General features: G+C 33.0%; 1 protein-coding gene across 2 annotated transcripts; it reads right to left on the bottom strand.

Annotated features, from left to right (window-relative positions):
• Positions 1–12497: 12497 nt before the first annotated feature.
• Positions 12498–16055, bottom strand: LOC117920562 (fasciclin-like arabinogalactan protein 17). 2 transcript variants are annotated; one of them, XM_034838172.1, is made up of 3 exons: positions 14626–16055; positions 13094–13228; positions 12498–12983 (listed from the first exon to the last, which is right to left on the bottom strand). In XM_034838172.1, the coding sequence occupies exons 1-2, from the start codon at positions 15950–15952 to the stop codon at positions 13155–13157; spliced, it is 1401 nt and encodes a 466-aa protein (XP_034694063.1). In that variant the 5' UTR covers positions 15953–16055; the 3' UTR covers positions 12498–12983; positions 13094–13154. The 2 variants fall into 2 exon arrangements, with proteins under 2 accessions (XP_034694063.1, XP_034694060.1); XM_034838169.1 differs by having other exon boundaries at positions 12498–12973.
• Positions 16056–24997: the final 8942 nt, after the last annotated feature.

Here is a 24997-nt window from a genome sequence, read left to right as displayed (position 1 = left end):
ATATATATATATATATATATATATATATATATATATATATATATATACAATTTTTAATATTATGATCTAAAATAACAGTGTTTTAGGTATCAAAAAAGAAAACTTTACCTTTATTTGGATGTTCCTAAATCAAATCCACATAGTGAAGCATCTAAACAAAGTCATTGAAAGTCTTATAGACCCATGATCTTCCACCCGATGGTTTTTCCTCAATCTTAGTACTCAACTAGTAAGAAGGAAGGGAGGTGAAGGTTATGACTCTCTCTTTCTCTAGAGGTAGAAGACAATTTGTTTAGAAACTCTAACCCCTAAGGGGTATTTATAGGGTGCCCTAACTAGGCTTAAGTGACTTATATTCATATAGGTTTGGGTCACTTAATCTAGTTTAAATAAAGTCCTAATTGATTAATTAATCATACAGGTTCATCCGATTAATCAATTAATCCAAAGACCTTGTTCACTAAACCCTTTGTAATGTAGCATAATTTCCAAGATGCCCTTATGCACAAAAGTGAACCTAGAGCCAATCCAATCCTCATAGACCATATCATTAAGGTATATGAGCTTGAGCTCCCTTAAAATTCAATTTTGAAGTTAACTTAATTAGTATTTGTAATCTAACAATGTAGTATTATCACCTATTAGGATTATCTCTTCAATCATTGAGTTACAAATTTCACTTATTATGTGATTAATTGACTTACTTTAACTCTAAGGAGCATATGCCAAATTTCCATTAAAAGAGATGTTATGGTTATAATCTTCTAAATCACACGTCCTTTAGATGATTCAAGAGGATAATATATCTTAATCCCATGAGATATAATGATGTCTCTATTGAGAATGCCTGTTGTCACTAGTTTCCATTAGTAGTGACTGAATTCATAAGGTAGTATTATCACCTATTAGGATTATCTCTTCAATCATTGAGTTACAAATTTCACTTATTATGTGATTAATTGACTTACTTTAACTCTGAGGAGCATATGTCAAATTTCCATTAAAAGAGATGTTATGGTTATAATCTTCTAAATCACACGTCCTTTAGATGATTCAAGAGGATAATATATCTTAATCCCATGAGATATAATGATGTCTCTATTGAGAATGCCTGTTGTCACTAGTTTCCATTAGTAGTGACTGAATTCATAAGGATATGTGACCACCTTAGGGTCTCACCCATAGGTCAAAGCCTCCTATTGACTTTGACACAACCTTAATATCCTCTCAAGATTGAGAATCCATGCAGTATAGTAACTTGGTGAATCATGACAATAGATAGCATTATGTCATGATTCACCATAGGTCCTATCCAATGCGCATCACATACACTAGTGCACTCACCATGAGAAACCTATCCTGATAACCAAGCCATGTCATCCCTTTAATTAGAAGGTAATGCTTTACAATCTCTACTAGATTGCCTAAATCCATAAACTGACTATGGGCAACTTATCTATTTACAAGAAACTCATGACTTATATCCTCTGCACAATTCCTAATGCACCTGAGTCATTTACAATGTAAGAAATATGGGTTGAATGTTAAATCAATGTCAATGCATAAAAATGATAGCATGGGAGTAGTAAAGTCTAACTTTGTTACATCATATCTTGTTTTTAAGGGCTCAATCCCAACACACTTAATCTAGCCCATAAAGAGTTCTAATTAATTAATTAACCCTATTACGCTCCAATTAAGCAAATATAAAGAGATTGTTCGCTAGCTCTTACACAACCTTGTGTATTTACCAAAAATTTCATTATAAACTAAAAACTCGTACAACCCTTATAAATCATGTCATTAAGGAATATGAGCTTGAGTAGGGACCATTGGGACCCATAGGAAAATATTGGCTGTCTCATAGTCCAATTTTGAAGTTGACTCAACATCCTATTACAAAAAGTCAACTACACTCCAATACCATATGTATATTACAACGAGATACAAGAACTCGGGTTCATGACTTGCAATCCATTGTATATAGTCTCCTTATGAACTAATGTTTATAATCTAATCATTGAGTTACAAATCCTCCTATTATGTGATCAACTAACATATCCTAGCTAAAAAATGCACATGTCAAATTCCACTTAAAGAATTATTACAACCCCAGATTTCCTAATCACATATCCTTAAGATCACCTAATAGCACACATTGTCTCAAAATCAATGAGATATCATGGTGTTTTTATTGGGAATACTAGTTGCTACTAGCTTCCATTAATAGTGACCCAATCCATAGGGAATTTATAATCATTTTAAGACCTCTCCCATAGGTTAAAACCATTACTAACTTTGACACAAGCTAAGTATTTTGTCAAGATTAAGAGACAATATAATATAATAGCTTAGTAAAGTTATGACTACTCGATAACCTTATGTCATGACTTACCGTAGATTCTATCCAATATACACACTAGTGCACTCAATATGGGAATCTCATCCTAACAGCCAAGACAAGTCATCCCTTCAATTAGGAGTTAGTGCATGACAATGTCTATTGGATTGACCAAATCCATGAATCAACTATGAACTACTTATTATTTTGTAAGAAACCCATGACTTGTTCTTCTATGCAACTCCTAATGCACCAAGCCATGTGCAATGCAATAGGATATGCATTTGAATGCCCAAATCAATATCAATGCATGCAATATATAGATAATGTGGAAACTCAAGTCTAACTTTGTTATATCATATCTTACTTTGAAGGGTTATATCCTAATAGGTTTCAATAAGGAAGTTATTGAAAGATTAGGAGATTCAATTCAATATACAAAATAATTTTGATACATGGGTATAACTATTATTGTGTGTTACGATGTATTGATTTTGTTATTTCAATACTGATACTTGGAGTAGGATCAAGATCTTGTATTGAAATGGGTATCGATTTTTATAATTGTATCAACTTTGTTTGTGGACAGTGCTTACAAAGATCAAGGTTAAAGATATAGTGTCAGATTTTCATATGTTTCATGTTGTGTACATGGCAAGCTATGATTGGGCTAAAAACTTGCCAAATGCCTATAGATAGCTTGTTATCTAATAATTTGATACATATAAGATTAGAGATAGATTGATGGTTAAATTTTAGAGAGATAGAATTTAAATTTAGAGAGAGTTAGTTTGTAATTTTCCTAAAAGATTTTCTTGACTACCAAATAAGATCCAATTTCTGAATCCTACTTTGGAAAGTTGAGAACTTGTTGATCTCTAGAGGAACTTCATGATGCAACATTGAAGAATGAAATGATGCATCTCTCTATAATGTTCTCAATTGCATTCTTTTAGAATTTTATTTTTCTTTATCTTAAGCTTAAATCATTTCAATGTTTAGTTGTAAATTTAGATCGCATCATGGTGAAGAAGTCATTTGATATGTGGAAATAATTTATTTGATGTTTTCTATATATATATATATATATATCAAAATAGGAATGAATCTAATCATAAAAATGTTAGATGTTCAAATTTATAAAAGATAATCTCATATCTAAGCTAGTAAATAGAAAATCTTATCTGAAGTGTTAGAAGAATGTGTAGCTATTTTATGTAAGATTTCTCTTAATGACATTGTTTTAGGCATAGTAGATCAATGTTTAATATCCTTAATCCATAATTATTTGTCTTATCTAATCATTTCAATCCATAATTCTTTCAATATTTACTTCTTTTATATCATAGATCTTCATTTTAAGGTCGTGTGATTAGATTTAATGATCTGATATAGATCCCTATGGAGATGACCTAGCTACTACGCTAGCCTTTGAGTTTCTTTTAATTTCAAAGGAAGACATTATTTTGGTTGGAAACAGAAGGTTTCAAAGAAAAAATTTGATATAACTGTACAATGATTTGGTTAATTATAGTCCTCTTTCCTAATTAAATAGTATACCAGAAGTAGGCAAACCAAGAAAATGTGACTAAAGATTGACCTATAAATAAATTGATTGAGAAATAATCTTAACAATGAGTCAAGTAAATCAAAGATAATCGGTATAAATTAGAGCTGATTCACATGAATATTCTTAATAATGTCATTAGCTTAAATTTCATGCATAAAAATTGACATTCACAAAATACATGCATCTCTTCAATCAATCAAGATAGAATACAAAAATAAAGAAGAAGATCATACCAAAAAAATTGTGTTCTCAATGTTGTTTTTTGTCTTTACTTCTTTGAGAAACTTTCCGTTCACCTTTCTTTCCATAAATCTCGACCTCTATGGACCCACATTTTTCACATGTGTCCCCACTCATCGACCAAACTTGCTTTTAAAGGTGAAAAACTATTATTTTTGTTAAAATTAAAGTTACCACTTATTTATATTTTTTAAAAGAAAAATAAAATAAGAAAATAAAACCCTAAGAAAAATTACTTTTTGAATTTTGGAAAAGTGTATCTTTGAAAAACCCAAGTCTAGGTCCGAAGATCGGGTTACCTATTGGGAAAGTACCTTAAAAAGGTAGCACCTTTTTAAGCCCTAAAAAGGTATCCACTAGCTAGGTTGAAGGAAATATGGTAATTAATCAATTCACTAAGGATACCAAGAAAGGCTAAGGTGTTTATCTAAATTCAAATTACATTTTATTCATATCCAAACAAGTATATATAAGCAATCAATCACACAAGTAATGAAGATAGGCGTACCTGAGCTGCAACTTCAGTGTTGTCATAAGACATCAAAGTTAGTTAAAAAACACACACACACACACACACACACACACACACACACACAAAACATGTATTTTACCATAGTCAAGAAATCTAACATGGTGAGCCAAACAAGCAATCAAAAAGATATATTAAGCATGATAATGATCATTTATGAAGCTTTACATAACTTATGAAATTAAAATGCATAGATAAGAAACGTACCTGAATAGCATAAATAACTTGCTTCCACAAGACATGGGAGGTTAGATCAAAGTTATAATAATAGACAACAAAGAAAAGAAATTCTAGTATGCATGGCATTTAAATAGCATAAGAGAAATGACTAGAGTATAAGAAAACACCAATTATTACACAAGTCATGCATACGACTCCAAAAAAATCAAGGGTTATGATTAAAACATGTATCAAAAGGGGCAATATACTATTATCAAAAGAAAAATTATAGATTAATACCTAGGAACATCATTTGATCATGAAAAATTAAGAAAAACCTTTCTATTATGTCTATATCACAATACAATAACCAAATTCAAGCCAAGATAAGCCAAATATCTCCAAAATAAGTAACAAAGTCAAGCAAAGTACAAGATCATCAGCATGCATTCAGAATAGGAAGCATCACAAAACAAATCCTAAAAAAAATATCTTGAAGTGAAATTTAATTACAAAAAATTTCAAGAAACATCTACTACATGTATAGAACAATAGAAAAAAGGCCAAACACTCATTCATATTACAAATTTAAGCAAAAACACCCAAAATTTATAGAAGGTCCAGAAGTGGGCAGAAAACAATGAAATGCATAAAATAAATTTGTAAAAATATTCAAATGTCTCCTAAAATAATTTATATTTTTAATTTTTTAAATTTTTTAATTCTAAATTTTAAATAATAGAAAACATATAACATCATGAAATGCATCAAATCCGTCGAGTTGTAGCAGCATGCTACTGAGATTTGGTTGCAGAGACGACATAATGGATGGTGTGGAGTATTGGTTGGGAAATGAAATGAAAAGAAAGTGAAATAAAAAAGAACAAAACAAATCTCCCAAGCACCCACGTAGCATTGGAACTTTGAAAAGTGAGAAGACTTTCTCACCAACTCTCCATCATTTGCCTGCAACTTTGAAAATGAAAAAGAGCATCACTTCCCACCACATCTCTAACATCTACCATAACCTCTTGAACCTTCCACCATTTTCATCTCATCTACCTTCTTAAAAAATCGTTCCCCGCTTGCAAGGCATATCCACCATTCTCCACCAAAGTTCACTGAGCCGGCAAAACTTCTTATCCACCATTTTCATAGGTCTGTTATACTACAGAAATCCACCACCGGTATGTTCCCTTATAATTTTTATTGGTTTTTTTATTTGTTTACATGTTTGTTAATACTTGATTATTCTCTTTATTTCACTTAAAATGTTGAAATAATTTGTGTTTAAATTTAATAAGTATTTATTTTTCTTTCTCTCCGATGGACTTAATTTCTTAACAAAATTTTCTAAAGTGTTGGCTTCTCGAAAAATTGAAATAATGTCCTTAAATTCCTTGATGTGAGAGTATGGGTTTTCATTTTGTCCCCCTAAAAATGGATAATTGAGATACCACTTGAGGCTGAATTGTAACATGATCCTGATTTGGAGATAGCATAAAACATGATGGTTTGCTCAACGTGGGAGGATTTAGAAACTCTCTCATAGTTCTTTGATCCTACATAGGTGGTCGTGGCCTGTTGTTGTTCCTATTGGACTTTTCAGTGCCCTCTATATTTGGTTGAGATTCTTGACTTATTCTCTGAAGTCTACCTAAAAGATCTTATTCCCAACCAAGCATAAAATAGAAGAAAAATTAAAGAAAATATTATAAATAAAGAAAGAAAATAAAATCTAAAAGGAAAACAAAGAACTAAAACAAAGCAATGCACTTTATCCTAATTATGACAATTGTCAATCCTCGGCAACGACGCCAATTTCTTGATCGATCTTCTCTATTGTCCAAAATACTAAGCCTTTTTATGTTGCAACTCTAGTAAAGAAAAACCAGAGAAAGAGTCACTACGGCTTTTGTAATACTCCAGGTATCGTCCTCAGGGACTGGCTTATGAAAATTGTCCGTACTAGAATAAATGAATTGCTTTTGTTTGAATCCTAAAGTGAAAAACATTCTAGGAATTATCTTTTATGAAATGGGATTAAATGAATGAAACTAAATTAATGACAAAATGAATATTGATTTTTAATTCAATCGATTCAAGTTTGGGGTTTTCCACAATCTAACTTAAGGTGTAGAAATAGGGAAAACAAGGGTTTCTTAAGTAAAGTGATCTTAAGGTTTTGGGATCCTTGGCCGTTCACGATCAACTTGAGTTCTATAACTCAAAATTGCATCTGAAACCTAATTTTTTATTTTTAAAATGGATTCCTAAAACCATCAAATGAATGAGATTAATTACTGGTTAAAGATTTGGTTTTTTAATCCTTCCTACTTCTTAGAGCTTTATTTTGGGAAAAATAATGATAAGGAAGACTGGGATAACTAATGATAAAAAAAGTTAACAAGAATCACTAATATCAGTTTGGAATTGATAAATCAACGAAAAAATCGAGCGTGAAGCAACGTGCGGAGCAGCGGAGGAAGCCTGTCAAAATATCATAGATATATCGACAATATATCGAATATATCAGTGAATATATCGGATATATCGGCGAATATATCAGATATGTCAACGAATATGTCAAATATATCGCCGATATATCGGGGAAATATTAGAGATTTTTTTTGAAAGCTTTTTTTTAAAAAAAATATTTATCATTTTTTTATTTTTTAATTATTCATTTTTAATTTATTTTTTTATTTTAAATCTATAATATCATTTTATTTTTAATTACTTTTTATATTTATCTCATTTATGCATGGCATGTTCATACTTACAATCAATAATATTGAAACTTCATGTCCTGGTATGAATATTGTCTTCAACAAGATAAGTTCCCTTCATCTAACAATATGATGGAACCACATCAATCTTCATTTTGGTATTAAGGACTATTGCAATGTCATATGTATTATGTTTATGTGTAAATTTTTTTCATTTAATAAAATCAAATATTTCTTAACTTAATTTTAACTTTCTAAGTGTACAATTCCAAAATTCATATTTTCTATTATTAAAATTCAAGTATCATAAACTATTTACCGATATTTTTTTCTTTGACCATATTTATGTCAATTACACTTATAAAATAACTTTAACATGTATATATTTGTTTATTTTATCATTCTTTTGATTTTTCTAAGCATTCCCATCAATTTTGGATAATTTTTGTCTCACCAATGTTTTTGTAAAAATATCCATCGATATTTCTCCAATATTTATGATATATCTATAAAATTCAAATATCAATATATCTGTATTTACCGATATTTCAATCTATAGAAATAGGTAGTACGATTTGAACTTAGCCTTTTCCAAAAGTTTTCTTACATTCCTTTGGGTTTTAAATGGCAAAAAACCATTTCAAACTCAAGCTATCAATTTCGAACTTAACTTTTCTCTCTGACTAGTTTTCTTCAAATGCACATAACTTTCAGAGTTTTGAAACCATATACAGTTTGCCTAAAATGGACTTCAGGGAAATACTCTAAATATTGCCTTAAAGTCAGAGTGCATGTTGCCACCAGATTTTGAGTTCCAAATTTTCATGCAAACTTGATGAATCTTGTTTCATGTCTCATTGTTCATAAGTCTTGAACCGCTCAATTTCTCATTTAATATCTTAATCTTTCAAAATCTAACGTGATTTCAACTTGTGTCATTTTCTTCCCTTAAACTTGAGATATATCTTCAAAATAAAAGTTGAACCCATGGTTAGGGCCTTAGCATCAATTTGAGTCAATTCGGATAATTTAAGTGTCTTATAGTGCATAAATCACATTGAATATGTGCCATTAGAGCACATATTTTGGCTCCAATCATATAATCTAACCCTTTTTCTAATTGGGCTCAACTACGGTCCCTGAGGACAATGAAACTTATGGGTGTTTTTTTTTCTTTTTTCTTTTTTCTTTATGGTTGTCAAAAAGATTTGCAACCTCACATTCCATCTCTTTCGTATCTTTAAAAATAACTATTGTTAGAGAAGCTTGCTCAACGAAACTAATGTCTAGAATTATGTGTGGCAAGTCAAGAGGAACACTAGTCTTAAAGGCTAAGATTGAATGGTGTGCTCTATTGAGCAGGCACAATCTTATTTGGGTAAGGGAGATAGGCAATGCGTTGCGGGTCTATGCGCTCTATGCTCTCTTAGAAAGCCGCCGAATTGATTTTGGTGAAGCGACTAACTTTGTTTGCCAAAAATCCTTGGGAGTAAAATGCACCCTAGGAATTAGATCATCAAGCGCAAGCCAGGGTAGAACCTGGGGAATGAAAGCTTTTGGCAACGAGGTGAAGCTCCTTAAATTAGGCTTAGTTAGCAAGAGTGCATAGATTCATTAGCTATCAATATAAAAAATTTAGTGAGTCGCTCCTAAGAGGGTTTCTCCACCCACTCAACAAGTCAACCCAAACCCTATATGCACAAGAGTCTAAACTTAATTAGTGCATCCAAAGATAAATAAATAAATAAATAAAATAATTAGAGATATGAAATTACTACTTCACAAAGACTTATAGGGTAGGTCCAAGGTGTGATTTGAAGGGTATGGACCATGAGGATCAAGAGATGAAGACTCCCAATTTCTTGACACTAGCACATGTCTAGTTACCCAACCCTTTCCAAAGTCAAGCAACCCTGTAATCAATTGAAACGGATGCTTATAGGGAGAAAGCAAAAATTTCCCCCATTTGTTTAACTTGATGGTATAGATGAACAGAATTTCTAAAAAGGAGAGATCAAAATTATAAAGCAAGTTTAGCAAGCTACAACCCATGAGAATGCAAATAGAGTTTAGGTGAGCGAAAGGAGGGATCCTTATGTAATGGAAGAACTACCTTACTAGTGAAGGTAAGGGCAAGCAAAGCCCGCCTAACATGAAACTATTCTCTGGTGAAGCACATAGCATGCTTCGATTGTTTGTCCATCGTAGAGGGGATGAACTTCGAAGTAACTAGATGTTATCATCCTTTGCAATGCTAAATTTGACCCTAAACTCTTTTACTAAAAAATCATCCATACTAAGGGTTGTATGGCTAATGGGGGCATTAGAGCTTGCACTGCCTTAAGCAACCTTCCTTATAACGGGAGCTTCACTATGTCTCACCATTTAGGTAAGAAGCATAGGACCACGAGGAATAAAGAAGCCCTAGTTGCACGTTAGAGGTAAAATTTCCTGGGTGTCCAAACACCCAAACCCTAGATTGTTTAAAGTGAAAAGGGAATAAAGGATTCAGAAGCCAAAGAAAAGGCAAGTGTACTGTGAGATCCAAAAGCTCAAGCAAGATATGTCATGAATGAATGAGGAGAAGAAACAGGAAACCCTTACCTGAGTCGCAAATGCAATAAGCCCAATCGATACCAGCGACAGTAAAAAAGAGGATCTGCTGTAATCCCCAAGAGAAGAAGAAGATAAGATGTGAGCAGACACAGAAGAAGATAGTAATATGTGCAAAAGGATGTAATAAGTGAAAGTGACAGGTGTCAGTTGGGGGAAACGAAAAGACATATGACGGCGGTTGAAATTCATCTAGGGAGGTGTGTTAATAGATGCCCAACATTTTCAGATTTTCCCATTGGTGCCTCAAGGAATTTCTCGCTTGACCTCCCAGAGGTTAACGGGAAATTTGGGGGATTGTGGGCACCCCCGAGAGTCTCGATCAACTAAATGATGATAGAAAATGTCCGCAGAAAAAGGAAGATGGGGAGTGATGTTTAGCAACTCCAGGTAGTGCGAAGGTGGACTACCTAAAATTAAGGAAGGAGAATGTGCAGGAAAGACATGACAACATGCCCCACAATTTCGCACTGTCAGTTAACGGAGAAGGCTATAAAAGCATCGCACAAGTAAACGGCAAAGGAAGGTGAGTGAACTTGTAGAAAAAGAAAGAGTCGTCATATTTTTGCTTGCTAACTTAAAGCATCCTGACTACAACCGGGTAAGCCTTGTTTTGCAAGTACAGAGAAATAGCCGGCCAACCTAGAAGAACAATCCTCTAGGTTCCAACAGTTGTACTCTTCTTCCCCAAAAATTTCTCTTTGTCCTGACTCCCTGCTTCTCCAAAAAAGAAACAAAAAAATTTCCTTTCATATTTCCGGAAAAATCCCTTTTCCCCTTTCCCTGCTCTTTTCATAATGCCTCTCAGTTCTTCCCCCCACTGTTTTTAAATTTTCATTCTCTCCGTCCTTCCCAAGAAACATTCTGTTGAGCCTCTTTTTCCTCTCCTTCCTCCCTCTTTTAAAAAATTCTGATCTATCCATATTTCATTTTATTTGCTGCTATCTATTGCCAAAAGTCTTCTTTTCCACAAAAAGAAAAAAAAAATGCCTCTAAAAGAACTCCTTTCTTTTTTAAGTTTTTTTTTTTTCGAACCTTTACCATCTCAATTTTCTTCTTATTGTTCCTGCCAAAAGAATCTTTGCAAGACCAATATTTTCATTCCTTTCACAAATCTATCACCTTCCAGGTATAATTCTCGATTGAGGCACCCTGTAAAGATCGTCTGACTCATGAGTAGAGGAAGTAATGTTCGGGGCTGCTACAGTATTTGCAATTTAGAGCCATGTTTCATGTGTTTATTGGCACTCTGTCCATGCATGGTTGCAATGAGACGTGGCCTTTGTTTGCAACCACTTTTTGTGAATTAATCTTCTAAATCATAGTGGGAAGGCAATATTTTCTCAGTCACAGCCCAAAAATATCTAAATCCCGTGCATCCCTCGGCACGTGCATCCTCATGAGCTGTGTCCTAACATAAATCCATATACCTGTTATAATGATAATTGCAAGCATCATCATATGATTGAAATTCCATAACCACAGCTGGCGAGGGACTAATGCTTTGATGATGAATTTAGTAATAATTTAATCTATCAAAATTTTCATGTTTAAAATAATAATTTAAAAGTCTTTTTTTAATTCAAAATAATTTTGTTGTGGGTCCTTTGTTTTTCATGGAAAAGCTTTTCCGTGTTGATTGATTTCCATTCTTTGATGTGTAGCTGGAATCCTGAAAATGGGCCGTGATGGCCTCCTGTTACTGTTGAACAAGCTATAATTTTTCTTTCACGCCTTGCCATATATAGAGCGGAACAAATGAACAGAGAACCAATTTTATACTCTTTTCTTCCTGGAGGAATTCTCTAAACCCCAATACTGTAAAACCGCTCCCCTCATTCCCATCTCAAAGTCCATCTGATTCGTTAGATTTTATGGAAACATCGGTGCCTGTAAAATCGATGGCAAGGACGAGGTTTACGAGCCCACATGGACATCAGCAGTGCACACAAATTTTCCCTACCACTCAGTCATTTTTCCTTCTTCGTTTTCTTATGGTTGATTAAAAAAATACCCATAAAACCAATTTCCAACTAATCCACTCCACGAAACATGAATTCCAATTTCTATCCTCATGGGAGGGTTCACTCTCGCCTTTTTTGCATTTGCATAGAACAATTTATGTGTGATATTCCCAAGGAAAAAGGCTAATGGCATGTGAGATTGACCGAACAGTTGAGGCATTCTGGCCCCCCACCCATGTCCCAACTGCTTGTCATGATCTTACCTTTTAAGAACTAAAAATAAGGTTATTTATCCAAGAGAAAGGGAAAGAAAAAAATAAAAATTAAATAAAATAAAAAATAACCCACATCATCCCTTAAGAGAAAGCTAAAATAACAGATTAATACAAAAGAATTCGGCTTCAAAGCCAAGGATAATTGACAATTATTGGTTTTCATATTATTCAGGGAAGACTGCGATGGAGCCTACAGTGACAGACTATCTACCTCAGCTGTCCTACTCGCAAAAAATAAATTCAATGAGACAAAAGCGCCACCACCCACCACCATTGCTGGCAAGAGATATCACCAAACCAAATGAAGGTCCACTTCCATACACACATACAAAGCCATTCTTATATAACCAAAGAAAAATAATAATAATAATAATAATAGAGGTTGTTTACATTTGACTCACAAGCAGTGGATGCACATTTAACCAAAAATGAGAGTGAGTTCGGGTGAACCAGATGGTGTTGGGCTGGCGGTGTTCAAACACAAACTCAGTTGAAAAACTAATTTTCTCTTCTCTGGGTTTCCAAACAAATCCAGCAATGGAAGCACAATCATCTGCACACAACTGCAAGATGTTAACCCAACACGCACTTGTTGCCTAAGAGTCAAACATGTATAAAGAAAATTACACAAATGACAGATGGTTAATGCTTGAGTAAAAACAAGTGTATTTACCCTTTCTTCATCTTTACATGTTTCATCTTTCCTTGTATGATTTTTGGGGAGGAGAGTGTTTTTATTGACAGGTGGTGAAACGAGAATCTTGACCAAAAGCTCCTAGCATCCTACATGCTACTTCCATTAATTTCCCTGTCACATGCACAATCAAATGTAAGTCAATGCAGACAGAAACTGCATGAATATCGCATTCAAGAAATAATCAATTAAAAATCATCTATTGAATGAATCAACCAATGCATACATATTATTCGTATTTAGTATTAGATACATAAAACTACTGCCCAATCAAGGTCAATTCATAGAAAACTGAGGGCAAAAAGACAACCTTTTCTTTGTGGAATATTTCATGCCAACTGATCATGCAAAACTTTCTCTAGAATGATATAGTCATAGTCAAAAGGAGGGGGTGCTATTCATTTACAGGCTGTTGATAGCAACTTGGAATTGAAGTTGCATAAGATGGGAAAGGAAATCATGGATCACAGCTGGGCTAAGTTGGATTTTAAGCCTACAACCTGTCAGAACATGGTTCCTTGTTCATCCCTGAAATAATTGGACACAATTTTTTCTAGTCATTCCATTAGATATACGGCTCCAATGATCACTATTCTCCCATTTAGATCTCTCACCGACAAATCCCATACCACTTCTAAACCGCTACCCCAACTGATAAAAGGCATTTTATTTGGTAATTATACAATTGAACCCACTTATTCCTGCCCTCCAATTCCTGATTTCTTGCTTGCTTGCTTCCCCAAAAAAGAGAATAGCACAATCAGGTGCCAATTAACGTGTTGATGAAGTCTATAAAAAGTCTCAAGAGTCTCTAAAGTCTGTACAGGGCAAATCAAAGACCTGAAGTTGAGTCAACACGGAGCTACAGCCAGCTAATAATATGATACTACCTTATAGTGAAAGTGGTCGCGTTCGATGGAGAAAAACCCATCAAAAGCAACGGAAAAACAAGGCTTGATGCCATGATTCCAAGTGACCCATTAACACCACTAACTATACCATCAATTAACACTAAAGTCAATCCCCACTCCCACGCCACACTATGGCTTTTCCACATAAACCTAAGGCAACGTTTGGCTGTTGAAAAAACAAAAAGAAAGGAGAAAATGGCTTTCTACTTATTCACATTCACATTTTTTTCTCCTAACCAATTTAATGCGGACATATGCATATATATATAAGTGGAAGTGGTCACGATGGAGAAAACCCATCAAAAGCAATGGAAAAACAAGGCTTGATGCCACGAATCCAAGTGACCCATTAACACCACTAACTATTCCATCAATTAACACTAAAGTCAATCCCCACTCCCACGCCACACCATGGCTTTTCCACATAAACCTAAGGCAACGTTTGGCTGTTGAAAAAACAAAAAGGAAAGGATGGCTTTCTACTTATTCACATTCACATTTTTTTCTCCTAACCAATTTTCGTATCCTTTCTCAAGAATCAAACAACATTTCATATGGCAATGAGCATGAAAATTAAAAATAAAATGTAAATAAACATACCTCTCCTGGACTTGGAAACAACCTTGGCGGCCCGACTCGTTTTAGTTTCGGGTTTGGTCTCCTTCTCCTCCGGCGGGAACAGCACGCCGTCGATACCCTGAACTGAAATCCGGCCGTCGGTGTAAATATCGGGGTCAAAAAGATATGCTGAGCCGTCACCTTCTCCGAATTTGACCGACCCATCGGCCTCCTGAGCCACAACCTTGTGCGGCAAACGCAGCGTATCGTATCGGACCTTGCCGAATCGTCTCACGGCATTATACATACTCTCCTCCGTCTGGTACTCCGGCACCAGATGGTAGTACATAATTTGCTCCGGTGCTCCTGGCTCGCTCAGCTGGTCGGTGGTGAGCTTCGCCATGGCCTCGTCGTTGGGTGCCAAAACTGTCAAAACGTATCCTTCAGAGACCAGTCGCCCCATTTCGGTGGCGAGGGAGGTGAGGTTGACGAGAATGTCCGCCATTTCGTTGTAACCGCCGTAATGTAGTAGGGTTTGGATGAAGTCCTTGACCTGGCTCTCGCCGTCGAAGTGGCCGCGGGGACCGCCAGGCCCAGGCGCCGGCGCAGGAGCCAGAGATGGCCCTGGGGCCATGGCGTCGTAGATCGGCAGCACAGGAGGAGCTCCGACAGGTACCGTCACTGCCTTTTTCAGGCGGTGAGTCCTGGGATCCACCTCCGGCGCCCCCTCAGGCAGCACCGCAGAAATGGACCGAAGACTCCTCCTGCGGTTAAAATCCTCCTCGACGGACCGAGGAATCAACAGCCTCTCGATCCCGTGAATAACCCCGTCCGGCCGAACAATGGCGTCGGGGTGAACCACCGCCGCCAGATCCACACTTTTCATGCCAGAACCCTTACTGGCCAAACTAAGTCGGTCATTGGACAAGGTGCCATGCGTGGGGTCTCCGGCAAGACCCCCCGGCCACTCGCCAGACCCAATACGGCTAGGAATGATATGAAACAAAAGAAGAGTCTGGAGAGACCTGAGATTTCCGGGCTCGAGAAGAAAGCGCTTGAACTCAGGGTCAAGGTCACGCTCCAAAGCCTCATTTCTGGGGGCGAAGATGGTGATATTATGTTTGCCGACAGCATCCTCAAGGGTAGGTAAAAGGAGAGCTTTCTCAACAAGCTCAGCGAGCTCGGTATAACGTGAGTCGAGAAGAGCGACGAGGACGGAGTTGGAGTTGATTTGAGGAGAGTTGGAGGAAGAAGAGGGCTTCCTGGGCAATGCAGAAGCATGAGCATGGGTAGAGAGGCAGAAGACAGCAGCAAGGAAGAAGATCTTGATCCACTTGAGCCTAGGGACGCCATAGATGTGATAGTCCATGGCTCAAAGCTCTGAGAATGGCGTCAGCACAGTGGCCGTGTTTCGCTCTATTCGGGCAGGGAATCGATTGGGGTTTGGGGAGGAAGAAAGAGACGATTAAAGAGTGAGAGAGTAAATGAGAGGAGTTAGAGAGAGAGGAGGACAGAGAACAAACAGGCTGTAAGTGGGGACCACACGGGGACTTGTCCGTGTTACAACATTTTCTCTTGGTGGCTCTTGTCAGCCGCGCCAAGCCGCTTCACTGTTGCCACTGTCCTACCACTTCACGCCTCCGTTATTCTTCCGCCCCTCGTCAATTCTCCCTTACTTTTTCTCTCTGTTTTAGTAGACCATGACCATGATTAGTGTTGACTGTTTAAAAGGAAAACTAGTTGAAATATTAATATTTATTTTTATAAATTATAGTAAAATATTACTAAATAATTAATTAATAATTAATATTCATGGGCGATGTTGTAAATTTGTAACACTATCTCACCGTCACTGCTCACTAACTGGGAAATCAGGCGGCTGAAAGGGAGCTGGCTGGAGCGACGCCGGTAGATTGGCTGACAAGTAAAGTGTCGGTGTCTGAGAACTCAATAAATAGTCATATTTCTACGCCTAACCTTATATTTATTCGTATTTTAAGGAGTGACGAAATCATCCCTGGAAGCAACGACGTTTAGCCGACCGGAAGATCCTTTGTCGCCCTCGCACTTCTCTGATTTGGGATATGGGGGCTGGCCTCCTTGGAATAAAGTCTCTCCACTCTCCCCCACTCTTTGGTGGGTGGCCTCTTTTTACAGGCATTAGACCACTAAAAAATGCTAAACGTGCCAATCTTACACAAAAGAAGAGCAGTTAAAATTTTGTAAAGAATCACATAACCATGTTTGGCTGGGTAGGCAACTTCACTTTAAAGCAATATATCCACGGATGGTTGTGTAAAAACTAAGTTCAAGAAATGTTCTAAGCTGTAAAAATGAGTCATGTTTCACCTGCCTTCCTTCTTTTCTGGGGATGCTTCCACAAAGTTATTTTATCTTTTTGCACCACACGGTATGTATGGCTATGAAAAAAATATATATATGCTGCAATCTACACATTTTTGCCAACTATTATTTATTTATTATGGTCCCCTTTCTCAACCAACCATAATTAATCCTTGAGAACTCAAGTATTAAAAGCACTTAATTATTTAGCCACAATACAAATATTTAAAAGTATCTTTTATATTTGTTATTTTTTATTGAGAACATACCGTAAAAAGAATGAAAATACCTTAAATTTTATTTTAAAAATAATTTATTTAAAGAATATATTTTTAAAAAAATTATTTTTTAATTAGAAAACTACTTTTTATTTTAGAAATAGTTTCCTCCCACAATTTTGAAAGTAATCCTTATTTACTTATTATTATTTTGAAAAAGTAGGGTTTACACTCAAAATTAAATTTTCAACTATCATTTGTTCGCACATCAATTAAGGTTATATGTAGTTTCCAAAAAGCATTAAGAAAAAGAAAAAATATTAAAAAATAATTAGTTTTTGTTTCTTGTTTACTTAATTGTAAATAGAATTTAAAATTAAATAATACTTAATAGTATTAAGTATTACCGTAGACCCTTTTTTTTTTTTTTAAGACTAAGTCTCATTTGCCTCTTTTTATTATTTTTGTTTTTATTAAAGGCACAAAAAGGTATTTCATATCATCCCGAGAGGAGCTGGACAACACTTCATTTTTTGGAGGAGTGAGGGACGGTTTCCATGCTCAAGCTGCATGGGACGTGTGGCGAATGAGATGGTCATCTTGCCATGGTGGTAGTTGAGATGGGAACTTCTTCTGAATAATGGACAGAGGAATGGATGGTGAGCAGTAAAGTTGGTGAAGGCTTGGTGGAGAAGAAACCGGTTGGGAGAGGTTTTTGAGGGGAACGTCTGAAAACAAAAAGAAGACAAAAGCTGGAGAGAAGGAAATAGGAGAGGGAAAACAGAGAGCTGGACTGAGACTTTTTGGGTGAGAGTTGGAAGAGGGGAGCTTGGAAGAAAAGAAAGGACATTTTCTTTTAGAAGAAAACAGGCAACAAAGAGCCGGAAGGGAGTAGGAAGCTAGGCTTGAGTGGAGACCTATCAGGTATGGTCACATCATTTTTCTTGTTTCCATTTCTCTTCACTATTTTGCTCCATTTTCTATTGATTTTTTTTAGCATTATCGTGTTGACTAAGAGTGGTCGTTGAGGATTACATGTGTTTGTTCCAACTGATCTCTAAGTTGTTTTGATTCTGCTATAGTGTGTTCACTTCTTTTATTTAGTTTTGTTAGGTTTGGTTTTGCTCTATTTTGGTTTCTCTGTAAGATGCCTGGAACCTTGTTAAATATATAAAGTCCATTTTGATCTATCCCACCCGGTCAGCAAGCTCACTGATAATCCATGCAGTGGAGCTTCAATTCATGTCCTGCGTTATTTGTTGTCATACTCTATTTTTGGAGACATTTCTTTGTCGTATTTTTCATTTGGTTTGGATTCTTATCAAAATGTGTGAGCCATAAGGAAAGAGACTGTCGGGTTGTTGAACCCATGCATCAGATAAGGGGCCATTGCCAGTGAGAGTTCTTTTCCAAACGCAACTTATCGGTTCATCTCTCAGTTCAAGCCTTCAAGAAACCGAAACACCAAGCGCATACTAGAAGTGTCCATGAGGTGGTGGCGAAAGTTAGCTCTGCTGCCGAGGACCAGCGGATGATCGCTAGCGAAGATGATATGCAAGTTTTGAACAATGTCATTAGTAAAGTATCTCCGCACGTGGTGAAGGATTTGTTGTCACTCGGGATATGCATTGGATGCATCTTTCGACTACCTGGGGTTCATGGGCATTTTTTTTCTTACCGCTCACTCTTGTTGTCAATCTTATGTCTAGTGATTGGTGAACCAACATATTCAAGCACACATAGATACACTAGAATTGGAGAAAATGAAGACTGGTGCTGCCCATTCTTCTCAAGAATCAAAATGCGAGCTAGTGATCTGCAACATTTGTTTAGGTGTTTTGCAATTCACTTATTTTGATGATGAGAAGAAAAAATATAATAATAAAAAAAATGCTGATGAGTTCGCTGTGTCAATTACTAACCTAGTAAAGAAAGAGGACCATGAGTTTGATAACTTCTCTCACTACCTCCACTCACTCCACCATCAAACCTTTTTTTTTTTTTTTTTTTTCTTCCACTTAAATTTCTTCACATTCTCTCATGCAACCACCAAACCCATTTTTTCTCACTATTTCCTCCGCTTAAACTTCTTTCAATTCTCTTTCACACATGTGCAACCCACATTTCCATTTTAATTCTTTTTTTTTTTTTCAAAGTTTAATTTTCAAAAATTTTATCTTCAAATAATTTTTCAAAATTCCAAATTCCAAATTTAATTTTTAAAACTCCTATTTTCAAATACTTTTCAAAATTTCAATTTTTAGAAACTTCCATTTTCGAATAATTTTTCAAAATTCAAATTTTCAAATTTAATTTTAAAAAATATCATTTTCAAATAATTCACCAAAATTCCAATTTTCAAATAATTTCAAAAATCCCAATTTCCAAATTTATTTATTTAATTATTATTATTATTTATATATTTATTCTTTTTAAATTTCATTATCAAATAATTCTTCAAAATTCCAATTTTTAAATTTAATTTCCAAGATTTCAATTTTCAAATAATTTCCAAAACTCCAATTTTCAATTTGATTTTCAAAACTCCAATTTTTAATTTTAATTTTCCAAACTTTAATTTTCAAATTTAATCTTCAAAATTTCAACTTTCAAATAATTTTTAAAACTTCAATTTCTAAATTTAATTTTTAAAATTTCAATTTTCAAAACTTCAATTTCCAGATTTAATATTCAAAACTTTCATTTTCAAATAATTTTCCAAAATTCCAATTTTCAAATTTAATTTTCAAAATTCTCATTTTTAAATAATTTTCCAAAATTCCAATTTTCAAATTTAGTTTTCAAAACTCCCATTTTCAAATTTTTTTTCCAATTTTTAAAGAATTCAATTTTCAAATAATCTTCAAAACTCCAGTTTTTTTTCCCAAATAATTTTAAATCCACTTCAGTTTTCAAATAATTTTAAGTTCTCAATTTTTTGTATTTCCTTAAGGTTCAAAGTCACCAAAAATCCGTTTTTAATAAACTTGTTGCCTTTTTCTTTTAGGCGAGCACCTTCATAAAATTTTCTTTAATTTTAAAATAATTTTTATGTTTTTTTTTTCTTAATTTTAAGTAAGCATGAATATGATTTTCATAATTCCAAAACAATGGAATTAGTGGGTTTAATTCATGTAAAATCAATCAACTTTTGGTGGGGGTCCTACATATGATCTCTTCTGATTGTCAACTACTATACTTAATGAATATTGTCTGATCTTTATCTTGCTATTTGATATACATGGATATATTTTGTATTCATTATTGTGCACTAATTCCATTTCATGATAACGCACTGTTACTTGCTGTCAAGGTACGATATCACTCTCACTTTGCTTATTCTTATTAATTATTCATTTTATTATTTGATTATTTCATTGATATTCATTTATTTCCTTATTAATTACCACACTTGTTTCACCTTCTTTAGTAGAGACCTTATCATATCACTTAGAAGGGTGCTATGACTTATCACCGTACCTTCCCAATAGGTAACCTGATCTCCGGACCCGACTTTGGTTTTCCACAGACCGTCTTTTCCAAATAAGAAGTCATATTTAGAGTTTTCTTTCTTATTTTGTTTTTTCTTAAAAATAAAATAAAAATAAGTGGCGACTCCAAGTATTTTCTAAAAATCATATTTTCACCAAATGAATAAAAAGTGAGTTATGTCATCGAGTGGGAACGCATCGAGCAAAATACGGGGTCCACAATTACGTTATTTGTTTTTATAATATTTTATTTCTATTAAGCATTAAAAAAAAATTAAGGTTTTATTTTTTTCATTTAAAAAAATCAAATATTTTGATTTTTTTTCTATTTAATAGAACTTTTATAATAAGTTATAAATAAATAGAAAAAATAATAATTTAAATTTTGAAAGTAAATTATTTTTAATAAAAAACTAAAAAAAACAAAGACTTACTTTTATGATAAAAATATGAAAAAAAAATTAAAATTGGTTAAAATTTTAAATATTTAAAAATTATTTAAAAATGAAATAGGTTTGAAATGACATATAAAAATAATTTATTAATTTTAAATATATCTTTAATTTAATTTTTTTTTTTTTTTCTGAACCAAATCCTCAAGAAAAAAAAAAAAAACACCCTCCTTATGTCCCGATGAAAACAGGAATTTGGTTTTGTACATCCTTCACGTTCTGATTTTCTGATTCCTCCACAAACCCCCACCCCACTCTCCTTATGTCCCAATGAAAACAGGAATTTGGTTTTGCAACTTTTTTAAGTCCAAAAGGATGAATAGATGGATATCAAGTCCAGGCTGGTGGTCTTTGAAAACAAATTGATGGCGCCTAAAATTCCAATAATTGAAAACAGACCTCCCAACACATAACAAACTCCCGCCACCCGCACAACAAATTGTGTCGACGAGATATTCTGCACTCTGACTTAAGGTTGTCCCCACCACGCCATGGTCTGAAGTGGACGCCTTTGTGTTAGTTCCCTTCATTATGCTGAATATCTCTTAATCTATTTTTGGGTGGATATATATATATATATATATATATATATATGTATTAGGTTAAGATATGTATTTTTTATTTGATGGATATGATATTTTTGAATTTCCTTATCTATATGTCATATTTTATTATGTTTATATTTAATTTATAAAATAAATAAAAAATAATATCAAAATATATATTATTTTCAATTTTTAAAATAAAAATTATATCATATTTAAATATTTTTTATTTAAAAAAAATGAAATTCCTCTTATATTTAACAATATTCACAGTGTTTTAAAAATCTTTTAAATATCGAACTAGTGACAGTAGGAAAAGTAAATTTAATTTATTTTAACATCAAATAATTTGTTGACAAAAATTTGGATCGGTGACCTTTTCGATCTAATTCCCTCTATCAGCCCGACTATCCATCGGACCGGAAGCTAGCCTTTTTTTTCGCCTATTTAACATTAAATGCCTATCCTTTTCTTTTGCAAAATGTGTCATAAAGTCATGCAATTAGCCATGAGGTATTCAAAAAATAAATGCATAGTCTATTTCAAAAAATAATATAAATCACATTTTTTTATTGAATATGTTTTCATATTTAAATACAATTTTTTTTTTTTACCATTTTGAATATAGTTTCATATTTAAATATTGTATATATTTTGTTTAATAAATTTAAAACATTAATTCATTTATATTAAAATGAATAAATAATATCATAAATATTATTAATTTTTAATTATATATATTTTAAATATTTTATAAATATTTTAAATTTTAGTAAAATATAAATTATATATATATGATGTCATCGGTTTGATCGCGGTTCGACCACTGATCCAACTACTAAATCGACTACCGGTCCGACCAGTGAACCATGAACCAATAACTTTTATGGTTCAATGTCTAGTCCAGTTCTTAAAACATTAAATATTTATAATTAAAATATTTAACCTTTACAAATAAATTTTTATATTATATTATCTAATATATAAAAATAATTTATACATCATAATTAATATTATTTTATAAATAATTTTTAAAATTTTCATTTTAATCATAAATTTAATTTATAATAAAAAAATATTTTTAAAAATAAGTATATAAAAAAAATTAAAAAAATAATAAAAAATAAATTTATGATAGATGGGAAATGCATATCACATATCTTAGGGTGGATAAAAAAGACGACGAATAATATATTTCATCACTTATCATATTTCTTATTTTATCCCATGTTTGGTTAAACATAAGATATAATAAGTAATGAGATAACTTATTTTATTCCATTACCAACCAAATATGGGATAGAGTATAATATTTCTTCTCTCATCCTATCTCATGCTATATCCAACCAACCAACCAAACATAGCCTTAGAGTTTAGGGTTTAAATAATTACATTCCTAACAAAGAAATATGAAGGTAAACAATTATAACGTGCTTATTAGGATTGAACAAATTAGAGTTAAATACTTTGCTTTATTTATTACAATTTATAAAAATATAATATCTCCATAGTTTCCTATCATAAACAAAAGAAAATATTCTCACATATTTTTCTTGTAAAATATATTCTATCTATACATATAAATAAAAATTAACATTTTATATAATTCAAAATAATATATAAAAAGGAATTTATTTTATTTTATTTTTATAAAATCTATATTGATTTCCTTTACTTCGAAAAAACACTCAAAATCCTGAAGAATTTATTCTTGAAAAAATTAATCCTTGCATGATATAACATAAGAAAACCAACTATTACTATTAACTATTTATCTAAAGTTATAATTTGACAATCCTAGTAATATTTTATATTAATATTAATATTTCAACTTACCAACATTAATTTAAAACTCTTGTTCTTAAATCCAATCCCAAGAATCTTTTTTTTTTTTTTTTTTTTTAAGTTTTAGCCTAAAACTAAAACAATCCAAAAACCTCTTAATATTTGAACTAAACTAATTTTTATTAAAATTTTATTTTTCTCATTTAAACTTAAACCAATAACCATCTTATACAAGTAAGAATCTTACTCCAACACTAGGCATTGTAGTAATTTCACTCCAACACCTGTGTTGTAACTTATTTATTTATTTACTATATCTCTCTATGCAACAACTATTTTATTTGCTTTATTTTTCCATCATAGCATAACATTTCATCCCCATAACACACATTGCACGATTTTATTTTATTTTCCAAATCCATACAATAATGTATCACATACATATAATGCAACTTATTTTACTCTTCCTTCCCTTAATCTTGCTCCATTTTCCCACAACCATGTTACACAAACAAACTTAGTGTGTTTGTTTTCTTCCCAATTTATTTAATCCTTGCATCCTGACATGTATTATTCTCCTATATCTATTTTTTTTTTCATTTCATGGATCTACTCATTCAAATAACCTTTTTTTTTTTTTTTTCCAGAAGTACAATCACCCTATGCAAGTCATCCTTTGCACTCCTTACACCAATCCACATCATTTCTTATACCATAGTTCTTTTTTCACGAAGTCAAACATTAAAAAAAAAAAAAAATCCAAATTCATAGTCATACACTTTTCATGTAACCATTTTTTTTTTCATTCAAGATGTATGATTTATTTTGTACTATTTATTTTTATTTTTATTGTTTAGATCTATTCATTTGAATATTCAAAATCTTCCTATTTCATCACTAAATCAACCTATGTTTATAAACAAATACTAATCTTGATGGAGGTCTTCCAAAGAAGTTTTAAATTACTTAAAATCAATTAATAAATATAAAATATTAATCTAAGAGTTAAGATCTTACTTGAAAAATTGATCTTCAAACCTTTAACCATCAAATCTTGAGTCTTACATTGTCCTACATTTTCTGATCTCTTTGATCTCTAAGAAAAAAAAGATTTCTCTACGGAGAAAACAAGAAAAAAATTAATTTATACCTTGAGCTTTTAAAAGGGAAAAGACCTTTCGACTCTCTTTTAATTTATTTATTTTTTTCTAATTTATGGTTTTATCCTTGAAAATTAATTTAGGGTATTACATCGTTTATATGTATTAAATGTCATTTGTAATCTAATAACTATATGTCATTTAACAACCTTGTAAAAATGGAAAAAGTAATGTTCCATTCAGCCTTGAGGTTGCTCGAATTCGACAAAACAATCCTCCAAATACATGACTCATCAAAAGTACAAACTTCCAAGGCACTAATCAAGCTTTACAATTTCTCTCAAGTAAACCATACCACTTAAAGCCTCTTCTCTCATACTACACTACTAGTAAAAGATAATTAATATAAGAATTAGCTTCAAACAATAAGGACTAGAATGAAAGTAACTAGGCTACAGGTTGTAATTAATAAGACTACAC

This window comes from Vitis riparia, chromosome 8, assembly GCF_004353265.1.
Source record: "Vitis riparia cultivar Riparia Gloire de Montpellier isolate 1030 chromosome 8, EGFV_Vit.rip_1.0, whole genome shotgun sequence".
NCBI lineage: Eukaryota > Viridiplantae > Streptophyta > Magnoliopsida > Vitales > Vitaceae > Vitis > Vitis riparia.
The sequence above is the reverse complement of the archived record's forward strand: the minus strand, read 5'-3'. Positions and strand labels throughout refer to the sequence as shown.